We start from the raw sequence: 12,275 nt of genomic DNA, 5'->3' as shown, positions 1-12,275 counted from the left end.
AGGTTTTTGCCCAGGCTCAAACCTCAATCTTCCTGATGTGTGCCTTCTAAGTAGCTAGGATTTAAGGAATGAGTCAACCACCCTGAATGACATAACTTCTTAAAAGATTATAATGTTATGGCTATATACACGAGAACATTCTCCTCCATGGGAAATCTGAGGCACAAAAAATTGGTCCAAGGTTTAGGCTAGATCACTGACAAACCTTGAGAGCTGAAGCCAGAACTTTTCCTCTTACAATTCATGTTTTTCTTTAGAGATGTTTAAGCCATATTAAATAGTTAAGTCTGCAGGCACATCTCCACATAATCACTTATGAAATCCCATCTTTCCCCCAACAGATAAAATAATATGCACTTCCAGTGCCAGAACTGCAGAATCACTCCTGTATCAAGGCCACTGCTTTTCTCTTGTGGGAAAATGCTTCACTAAGCGTCTTCCAGGTCAGTCTTTTACAGTGAAGACAGGGAGAAAATGAAAAACTTATCAAGTTTGGCTCCCTTCAGTGTGCCAGCCAACTTTGCTGTGGGGTTAATAAAGAAAAATTTCACAACATTGAGTAAAATATTTCTTTGTGTCTCCCAAGCTGAGTCATATGGTGGAAGATTAAATGACTACTCCCAACATTGGGTATGTAGAGGAGACGGAATTCCACTCACATTTGCTGATCATCACAATAATGTACTTCTGATTTAAACTACCTTGACATATGGCCACTCCTAATCCCAAAAAAGCTGACCCTATGCATGACAACATCTCTTGGCTCTTTGCCTCCTTGAGGCAAAGTTGCTTTTTCTTCTTTTGTTTTTTAATACTTCTGGGAAAATATTCTGCTCTCAGGAATCAATTTCTCCAAGGAAGACTGTTTTCGCTTGCCTCAAAGGCTAGTAATGCATGCCACAATTTAACTTAAAAGCTAAATTCAAAGTTATAGTTTCTTGGATTTCACATGTCCATGAGATTTAAAAGTACACTCTACCAAACATGGCCTTGCTCCTGTTAGGTATCAAAAGCAGGTGGGGGTGGTCATGGGTTGGGCACCAAAATCAAACTCTGGAAAGCCTGAAGGACAGGTCCTGCTGGAAAATTTCTGCATTTCCACTCTCCCTGCCCAGAGGCCTTCTAGGCTAAGCATGGCTGAGCGGAAGCCCAGCCTCAGAGATGCACCCTACTTTTCAGTAGGAAAAGAGTTCCCAGAGGAAAAGGAGAAAAGTCAAGGCCCAGGGCAAATAGCTTCAAAGATACTCAGTGACTTTTTTTTCATAATGATATGTGGTGATTGGGGAAGAAGATTGGGCTTCAAATCAGCTCAAATGGGGATTATAATTCTGCCATGCAGCAGAAATATATTTCAAATCCCTATTGCTCTCCATTTTTTATCTTTCTCACATTCTACTTGTATTATAGATATTTATGTGACTTTTGTCTCTTGCATTGTAGTTTTGAGGGTGGAATCCGTGTCTCAATTTATCTTTGTAGCCACAGTCCCTAGCCTGCAGATTAGTTTGAGATAGGTGTCCAAAGGGACTGGGAAATGCTGCTTAGCCGATGGTCCTCAGAATGCAGAGTCGAGGCCTTCTACCCTTCAGTAACTGTCAGAGGCAGTGTACAGCATCATTTATGAGCAAGATCTTAGAGGATGTGGGCCTGAACTCAAGGTCTGCCACTAGAAGTTTTGCATTTCTGGAAAAGTTATCCAGCTTCTCTATGTCCTAGTATTCTCTGCAATCTGAGACTAGCATGATACCTTAACATGGTACGCCAGAGCAGGGTGCCAGTGGCACACAGTTGAAATCCTAGCTACTCAGAAGAGAGAGATCTGAGGATTGTGGTTTGAAGCCAGCCCAGGCAGATCAATTCAAGAGACATTCTTATCTCTAATTAACAAGCAAGAAGCCAGAAGTAGAGGTGTGCTTCAAGTGGTAGAGTGCTAGTGTAAGGGCTAACCTGACAACTTGAGTGACTATATATGTGTTAGTGTTAAAATTATAAGAGTTTCTAAACCCTGGTGATGACTCCATGCTAGACGGCTGCACCCCCACCCGTGAGACTAGTTTGTTGTAGTTTGACATTTACAAATATAGGGAGCCCTTGTTCCCCTCTGTACCTAGGTAGCAACCATGGTAATGGACAGTAAAAATTGATCATAGTCATAGACTATAGAAATAACCATAATAGTAGTAGAAATGCCATGGTAGCTGTTGGGTTGGTTTACTTATGATTGAGTACTGGATTGTTTTAGCCCACTCAAGCTTGCTTAGTGGTAATGGGAAAACATGGTAGCAATTGTTAAAATAAAGTTGGTACTAGGTCAGCCTAACTACAGAATTCTGCTTCTGTAAACGGCTTGCTTAACCCGTTTGTGACTTAGCCCCCTGCATCAGTACTAAGGGACCACCTGCTGTCAGTTCCTGGTACCAAGGCCAGTTCCCATGATCAAAACCAAAATAGATAGCTGAAAGGGTAGGTAGCCAATAGAAACAGGGCAAGACTTGCTTGCTTGCTTGCCATCCAAGCAAGTATATGCCTCGTTGGAAATAGCTTGTCCCTGTTGTAATTGCAATAAAAACCCTGCCTATCTGAGGGTCGCGTCGGTGACAGTGATGGTTGAGAGTCCAGACTCGAGCTTGCCATAAAGAATCTCATGAGTTTGCATCGGAATCAGCTCCGTGGTGGTCTTCGGGGACCCGAAATCTGGGCATAACACTAGTTATGAGCAAAATAGCTAAGCCAAGAGCAGAAGGCTCATAGTTCAAGATATACCAGAACTCGGCTGTAAAACCAGATAGTTAAAATATGGATAAATACTTCCACTTAATATAAAGGGGCAGCTAAAAAGTAATTTTTAAGCTTCTCTGAGTAAAAACATAGATGCCCAGAACCCATCTTTTTCCTTTGGATAAAGCTTTGTGTAAATGCATGTTTAACTTTTAATTACAGTAGGTAAGTCATAGTTTACCCTGGAAGAGTCTTCTGATTTATCTCTTAATAAGTTACATCCAGGGCTGGGGAATATGGCCTAGTCCCAGAGTGTTTGCCTCCTACACATGAAGCTCTCGGTTTGATTGCCCAGCACCACATATATGGAAAACTGCCAGAAGGGGCGCTGTGGCTCAGGTGGCAGAGTGCTAGCCTTGAGCTGGAAGAAGCCAGGGACAGTGCTCAGGCCCTGAGTCCAAGGCCCAGGACTGGCCAAAAAATAAATAAATAAAAAATAAGTTACATCCATTTAAATGTTTATCATTTCTATTATGGAGTTATAATCTTGTCCAATATAAAAGCTCCTAATTCTTTCTAGGGGTTCTAAAGCAAAATACTTTTTCTCTTTAACTCTTCACACTAGTAGGTAGATTCCTTAGAATCCTACTAGCACCTTAGTACTCACAGATTAAAACTGGGGAAGGGAGTTGACATTGTTTACCACACACCTTTTAAGAATAGTTCCTAATTGTGTTACACTTTCTCTTTATGTATTATTGCATTGTCCTGATACAGTTGAGATATAGAAAAAACTATTTGGAGCTGGGTGCCAGTGGCTCACATCTGTAATCCTAGCTACTCAAGAGGCTGAGATCTGGAGGACTGGATTCAAAGCCAACCCCAGCAGAAAAGTGTGCAAAACTCTAACTGCAAAATAGCCAGCAAAAAGCAGGGACTTGAACTCAGGGGCTCACTGCTGTCCCATGGCTTCTTCAGCATTGAGCTTTACCACTAGAGAAAGACCACAGCTGAAGACCGCTGGAGATGGGTAAAGATGTACTGAAATGCTGTCTTCCCCTTGTTACCATTGTTCTTCACCACTTCTCTTTGGTATATGGGGCAAGTGTCTATACCTAATATGGGATTCCTGGACTTTGAGCCTGACATCAAACAAGCCATTTTTCTTTCACAAGAATGTCCAGATCAGGAAAACAGAATGCAAACAAACAAACAAAACTCCTGTAGTGATTAAAATGAGAAATCCTTGGTTCAAATCTCCACCCTGTAAAGGGCCATTTCTGTGATTTTTTCATATTTACAAAATCTCTCAGTGTCTCAGTGTCCTCTTCTGTAAAAATAGACATAGTAATAGATTCCATCTCTTGGGGCCATTGTGAGGATGTCATAGGTAATCTATGACAAACACTTGGAAACAATGGTTAGGCTAGAGCATGGATTGATAATAGTATTTAGTTGATGCAGAGATAGGACCACCATCTATTCAAAGGATACACAAAAGTAAATATAAGCTCAGTTCTTGTGTTTAAAAACTGGGTAAGGAGGATGTAGCCAGAATCTATTTGAAAAACTGAATTGAAAAATCCAGTAGGTCTAGCAGAACCTTGAAAGACAAATGAAGCCATGTCTCATGGTGCTGTAAACACTGGTTTAGGAGTGTAAGTTCCCGGAGTCCCTTGTCTTGCCCTCATTTAGAATGCAAAGAAATGGACTTTTCCTTCTTTACCAAATCCTTTGAAGTATACATTTTACTCTAATCTTTAGCAGAGCTTCAGGGCCTTTGTAATTCATCTGCCCCTTTTATTATGCCACAGTATTTGTGATCAAACAGACTTTGAGAAGACAGAATCTATCCTGTCAAACAGTAAACAAAGGAACTCTTATAATAGCCCAGTGTTCTCACAGGGTTTCAGGCCTTCAGTGTCCTGAAATGCTCTCAATCTGTAAAAAGGAACTCAACTGTCCTGAATGTAAAACGGGAGAGTACAGGTCATTTTGGTGCTAGAGGTATTCGTACCTTTGAGAAGTATGAATATGTTAATAAAATATAAATTGTTGGTCATATTGACATCTTAGTTGTAAAGCTTAGGAGACAAGTCAGCAATCTATTTCTGGAAATAATAAGTATTTTAGACTATCGGGTCATTGTTTTTCTGTCTCAACTGTTCAATTATTCCATTACAGGGAAAACTGGCCTTGGACAATTTCGGTGAATGGGTGTGACTGTGTTCCTATGACAAGTTATTTAGAATAGGTCTGGGCACAAGGGCTAATTTGTCAAACACTAGCCTGTGGTCATACTTCTCAAACTTTTGTCATGTCCTTAGCCCCTTCATGGTTTCTACAAAATCTATGCACTTATAAAATGATATTTTTATGAAATTATTAAAGTTTATTTTTCAATAAATGGATTCAACTTAAAACTAATAATAAAAGGAATATTAATTATAGGAAAAAAGCTAGCCTTAAAAGTACCATTCAATTCCAGGCAGCAATGGTTCACTCCTGCAATCCTAGCTACTCAGGAGGCTGAGACCTGTGGATCATGATTCAAAGTCAGCCAGGGCAGGAAAGTCTGTGAGATTCTTCTCTCCAATAAAATATTCGAGAAACCTTAAGTGGTGCTGTGGCTCAATTGGTAGAGCACTAGCCTTGAGCACCGAGAGGCTCAGGGACAGAGCCCAGGCCCTGAGTTCAAGCCCCAGGACTGGGAAAAAAAAAAAAAAAAGGATCATTGGAGCTCAAGAGTTTGAAGTTAACCTGGACAGAATAGTAAAGTCCTGTCTTACTGTGAGAATATATATATACATGTATAATTATATATGCATTATTTTAAAATAAACACACACTGGTAGCAGCTAGCTAGTCTTGATTGACAGCTGTCAGACTTTGCAATGTACCTACTTGCCTTAAGTGGGGATTGTCAACTTAATGACCTTCTTTGTTGATAGGCTGGACTGTCATCATGGCAGACTAGCTGCTTTGAACACTTTATAAGCAGGAAACCTCCACTCAAGCTGTGCAGACCACTGTGATTTTGGCTGAAGCTGAAAACATGATTCTTGCTTTAGGAGGTGTTGCTCCAGTCATGACTTTTCCAGACAGCTTGCATGCATGCCAGGTAACTTCACTGATAACATGACTAGTCTCAGCAATCACTAGATGGCTCTGAGTCTCAAACTATGAGCCTATGGGTGGTTTCAAAGCTCAGCCAATAAGCCTATAGAGTTCAGGGCTGCCATCACAAGAGAATTACTGTTTGCATTACATTACGCTCTATTATCTCTAAGAAAGACAGTGTAAATTTGAGTGTCACAATGGATATGAGTTCTTTTACTCTGTTTGAATAATAGAGCGAATCAGCTAGATGGAGAAAAAAATGGTAAATTACTAAACTGACGTAATTAATTGTATTTTTGTGAGACTATGAAGAAGCGTTATATAAAGAGAAGCCCGGAATCTTGAAAGATTTGTAAATATATTAAACATTTAAACATTTTAATCTTTTAAAAATGTTTAATGACTTTCAATAATCTGACAAACTTAATTATCTTTCTATTACATTTGCTAGCATTCACATTTCAATAATGAGTCCAATTTTCTGTTTTCTTTTTATGGAAGTCCAGTTGTTTGTCTTCAAATGTGCATTTAACTTAGGAAAGGAGTTTGACCTTAAGCATTTCTCTTTCATTTCCTGTCAGTTATTCACGGAGACATAAAAGCAGAACAAAAAGCAATTTAAGTTGTTATCTCAAGACTGTGGCAAAAATCCAAGATAATGATCCAATCTTGTGGTGGTCTTTCTTGGTTTGAAGATCATTAAACTTTGTCTTGCAGAATAAGTCTGCATTAGCACAAAAGTTTTTAGAGAAACCTTTTATCAAGATGCAATATGTTTACATAAAATATGTCTATATATCTATATCATCTCTAACTCTTTTTCTATCTATAACTTCTATATTTATATATCTGTATATATTATATCTGTATTTTTGTGTGCATGCATATGTATATATGTAACAGGAAAGAAGTTTTCTTGTCTTTTACTACACTTAGTAATATTTAACTATTAGTTGATAGTTAACTATTAACTTGGTTAGATTAACTAGGGGTTGAAAGTATATAGGTATCAGGTAGATGTATTAGAATGCACAAATAAGATAAAATGAAAATACTTAAAGGGATAAAGAATTACAAAGGATAAAGAATTATAAAAGGATAAGGAATTATAGCAACAAATATTTATAGCTAATATTAGTGCCATTTGTGAGATAATACTCACTTCAGCAGCACATATCCTAAATAAAAAGTACAGAAATGATACTGAAGAGTGATGACCTTACCACTAAATGGTGGTGGTCAAAGTAAATATCCATATAAGATAATGGTTTACCTTTTAGTTTGTATTTCAGTTCTGAATATGAGAAGTCAAACAGTCAAACTGATAACCCTAACCATGATGTGGGTAATATTAATGAGTTTGGTCTAAACAAATCTTTCTTTAGCAAGACATAAATATATTACCTATACAGGAAAGCTCAGATAAATCAAGCTACATTGACAATAAGAACTTCTTAGGTGAAAGTGTGTGCTTTGAATGCATACGGCATGCAATAAAAAAAAATTTTTAATGAAAAAAACTGGTAAAAAAATGAAACTTCTGTTCTTCAAAAGAAACACTTCAAAAAAGAGAACTACCTCCCAAGCTTAGAGGAAATTCTTTGAGAAACATTAAGATTTAGGGGCTGGGGATATGGCCTAGTGGCAAGAGTGCCTGCCTCATATACATGAGGCCCTGGGTTCGATTCCCCAGCACCACATATACAGAAAATGGCCAGAGGGGGCGCTGTGGCTCAAGTGGCAGAGTGCTAGCCTTGAGCAAAAAGAAGCCAGGGACAGTGCTCAGGCCCAGAGTCCAAGCCCCAGGACTGGCCAAAAAAAAAAGATTGGACTAGTCCTATGATAAGTATCTTTCTTCATCTATTCTCTTCTACTCTGTTCTATGTATATATTTTAGAGATAAAGTCTTGCTAATACAGTTCTCAAACTCATAATCCTCCTATCTCTGCATCCTGAGTTTCTTACTTTCCACTTATCATGTTTCAATGATACAAACTAATTCTGAGCAATTTGATGAATGATAACTTCCATTCAGAGTTAGGCTTTTCCTGGTTAATTTCCTATGACTAAAGTTTTCAATAGCAATTATATTCTGTAGTTTGCTTGGGGCATAAAAATAAAACTTCAATAAATCAAATGTTCAAATATTTAGACAGTCAAAGCCCGCAGAACTTATTTTAAGTCTTATTCTTTTCTGGACAGTATGTGAGTGTTTGTAGTCCTACAAAATTCATAACTCCAAAGGTGATGGTATTATCTGGCAAACCTTTTGGGAGATGATCAGATCATGAGAACATAACCTTCATTAGTGCCTCTAAAAGAGAGACCCCAGGGAACTGACCTGCTACTGACTGCTACTTGTACCACTTGAGAACATACCTGGAAGCTGTCTACACAGAAAGATGCCTTTTACTAGAGTCTGAATCATTGGTACATTTACCTTCCACTTCTCAACCTCCAAACACTCTAGGAAATGAATCTTCTCCGTAAAACCTTCCTGGTTTTATGGTATTAGGACAGCACAAGAAAAAGCAGTCAAATTATCACCAAATATAAATGCACTCCCAAGTTCATTACGGTGTGATTTGCAATAGCCAAGACATGGAAACAAAGCACAGGTTTTCATACACATTGTAAATTTACATTGCCTAGTTCCACAATCTATGCTATCCAGTAGCCCTATGGGAACAAGTTTAAGAATGTAGAGTTAAATATCTACCTTTTTCTCATTTTTCCCCATTTTCGATAGTTACCTTTATTTGAGTGACTTATAACATCTTAATAGAGATAGAACGAATTTGGAGTGGTATAGTCACTTTTCCAGGTATCATGGTGTGATGCATGCTAATGGGATTTTTAATCTTGGGCAGAGTCTATTTGTGACTGGGAAACTTTGTTGTCCTATCCTAAAAGGTATCATTATATTTTAGGGCAATACTGAAGATTGCATGCTTGCTAGCCAGATGCTCTACCAGTTGAGCCACAGCTCCATCCCCCTTTTGCCCTGGTTATTATCAAGGCAGAATTTTACTCTATGCCCACTGTGATCACCCAAACTCCACCTTCCAAATATCTACGATTACACGCTTGAGCTGCCTTCCATACCCAGCTCTTTTCATTTTGTTCTTGTTCCATTTATCATCATAATCTTAATTTGCCCTCACATATTTGCACATTTGGATGAGACTTTTAGAAAATTGTTTCCATACATATGAAATTGATTACCTGTCTACCCATCACTACAATCAAGACTTAAAAGACCTTCATTTTGCCCTCTGTGGTTAATTCCTTCTCCTGATTCCCATCTCTCTACGACCACTAATGTGCTTTTTGTCATTAGAGTTATTTCTTTTCTAAAATTTAGCAGCAATGAGGTCCCATTTTAGCACATTTTTATATCTCCCTTCCTCAAAGTAGTATGATTCTTTAGATATTTATTCATATGCATATGGATAGTTTAGTCCTTCTTATTGCTGATGAATGTCCCATTGTATTGGTATACAATAATTTATATGAGTTAATGGACACTTATGGACCATTATATATAATGTTATCATAAGCACATGTCTTTACAAGGACACATATTCTTATTTTCTCCTGAATTAAATACCTAAATGTAGAATGGAAGGATTGTAGAGTAGGTATCTATGTTTGTAAGAAAGGACTGCACAGTTTTCTATAGTGATGATAACACTTTATATTCCTAAATAGGACCTATGGGAGACCAGGTGTTCACTACCCTAACTACCACCATATATTAATTGTTCTATTGAGTATGAAGTAGTATCTTAATTGTGTTTCACATTTGTATTTACTTGCATCAAGCATGGTGAAGAATACACATCATAAGTAGAACTTTACTCTTCCAATAAATATTAGGTACACGCTTCTTTTTTTCTTTTTTTTTTTTTTTTTGCCAGTCCTGGGCCTTGGACTCAGGGCCTGAGCACTGTCCCTGGCTTCTTCCCGCTCAAGGCTAGCACTCTGCCACTTGAGCCACAGCGCAGCTTCTGGCCGTTTTCTGTATATGTGGTGCTGGGGAATCGAACCTAGGGCCTCGTGTATCCGAGGCAGGCACTCTTGCCACTAGGCTATATCCCTAGCCCAGGTACATGCTTATTAAGCTCTCTATGCCCAAGTTTTAAGTTGTAGTTAAAAATACTCCCAACATCATGGGATAGTCATGAGACTTAAATGAGATATGTAGGCAAAATGCTTAATATCACATCTGCAGTTTGATACGAGTTCAGCAAAGTTTAGCTATTTGTTGCTATTGTTATATTAGCTCACAAAAGAGATAACAAATTTGTAATCTTTACAAACCTATGAGGAGCATCACAAATGCTGTAGCATAAGGGAAGGGGATGTAATAAGTAACTATTTGGGATCGTGTCCATTTCTTCCACCCCCACATGCCCCAATGACAAATCCACTGGCAGGAAGCAAGGAGGGTTTCCATAAGGAGAACGGGTAGGGGCACTCAGTTATAGGTCCGTGGACACTAGCACTGTTGAGACAGAAGTAAAAGCTAAAAGAAACAGGGAATCAGGAGAAAGTCATTCCAGCATAGATGTTCCAAGGACAAGATGGTTAGGAAGAGCAAAGAGGTAGCAACAGGTAGCCAGTGTGGATAGGTATCTGAGTTGAGGCCTGTGGCTGCCTAAAGAGGCTTCGTTGACAGTTCAAATGAGTGGAAGACAGATCGAACAGAGAGGATAGGAACTGCGAGGTATGGACTCAACTAAGGTAAAGACTGAGTTAGTGTTGGAAAATCAAACCTGTTTTGAAAAACGGGGAACCTGCTGGTTGATGAATATATAAGCTTCTCCAAAATGAAAACTCTCAACTCCATCACACCCTCTCAAACTCCCAACTCCATCACGTTAGCAAACATTGTTATGAATAAAATAACCCAATCCACATGGTAGAGAAAAAAAGCCCATGCCATCAGTTCAGATCTCAGTCACTAACAAATACTTTCCCTCCCCAACACTTTCCATTCTAGTTACTACGCATTATTTCCTGAGTAACCTCAAGCGCCATGCCCACCCACTGTAACCACCCCTCTTCAGTCACTCTGCCTAGATCTGCTGCCCACTTATCTTCCTGTTCTCTCACCATGCCATGACTTTTGTAGTCAGTCATAGATTTATCTGCTCTTGGGCTGAAACTTGGATCCCTACTTTTTCCTCTTGTCTTGCCCTATCTCGTTCTTATCTCACCCATTCTTTGAAGGGCACAGGGCTATGCTTCTAGCCTCTGTATGTCTTGGATCATAAGAATGCTTTGAAAAACATCTACAGCACTGCCATGGCTACCTGTACTCATCGGTTTGCATGCTGAATTAAGAATTTGTCAGGCTCTACTGGAGAGTTGCCAATGGAAAGGGAGAGGGCTAATAAACTAAGTGAATGAAACAAATATGATTAGGGTGGTGTGTTTATAAGTATGTGAACAATATAACCCGTTGAAATTGTTTTAAGAAGGGACAGTGGAATAAGGGAGATTGACAGGAGTTAGGTTAATTGAGTTTATTATATACGTATGTAAAAATATCACAAGAAATCTTCCTTTGAACAACTAACGCATGTTAATTAAAGATATTTTTAAAAGAATAGGAAGGATGTTTGGTTTTATGTCAGACCCAGTTCCCTTATCTGTCTTCTCTCGAACTGTGCCTTTCTGATCTTAGACAAATTGGGGATTTTTCAAGCCAACTATAGTGGTACATGACTGTAATCTTCGTATTGAGAAGGCCTTTGCAAGAAGATGGAAGATCCTGTATCAAACGAGATCCTGTATCAAAAGCAAAAAAAAAAAATACCTTTTTCTCCTTTCCTGGAGGCAGATAGATGTTTTATTTCACAATAGATTTTTGAGGCCTCATTAAGGTCTCCGGAAGTGTTTGAAATCCTGCTTGGTTTTCAGGATTTTTGTTAACATGCTGTGTATTTGTTGTCTTCATGCAGCTGGTGACCAGTTTTCCTGTCTGGGCTTTAGAAACAAGTTTCTGGCTGAAGCGAAACTACAGTGTAACCCACTGGCTGTCATTTCACGTGGACCCATGGAGCAAGAAGTCGTTGGTATTGCATTCTGCTTTGGGTTTCAAAGTGCTTCACATTTGATCTTTCCCTGTTCTGATTCCCCCAGTTTTGGGATATCACATGGGAGACTCAACGATTAGTTTATCCAACAGTGAGTTCTGTAGTATAAGAACTAGCTGCAAGAAATTTCCTGCCAGGTTATTTGGCTGAGTGAAATTGTCTGCTACTTTATATTTGCAAACATGCATTTGAAAGGACAAACGTAGCTCAAAATACATCACACAGTCCAAATTGGGGGCAGGACACTAGGGGAGCAAATGATGCCACCAGGATTTGTCTGTACAATTTTCAACCTAACTAAAGCAAAAGAAGACACTGCACATGTGCAGAGAG

The 12,275-nt window shown here is 38.9% G+C and overlaps 1 protein-coding gene across 1 annotated transcript in view; it reads left to right on the top strand.

Annotated features, from left to right (window-relative positions):
- LOC125345637 overlaps positions 1-12,275 on the top strand; it is a 38,252-nt gene that overhangs the window by 20,400 nt on the left and 5,577 nt on the right. Inside the window, exons 2-3 of the mRNA XM_048337697.1 lie at positions 342-443; positions 11,808-11,921. Coding sequence (XP_048193654.1) covers positions 342-443; positions 11,808-11,921 — 216 coding nt within the window. The remainder of the gene's footprint in view (positions 1-341; positions 444-11,807; positions 11,922-12,275) is intronic.

Source organism: Perognathus longimembris, chromosome 2 (genome assembly GCF_023159225.1).
Source record: "Perognathus longimembris pacificus isolate PPM17 chromosome 2, ASM2315922v1, whole genome shotgun sequence".
Taxonomy (NCBI): Eukaryota; Metazoa; Chordata; class Mammalia; order Rodentia; family Heteromyidae; genus Perognathus; species Perognathus longimembris.
This window is presented reverse-complemented; position numbering and strand designations above follow the sequence as displayed.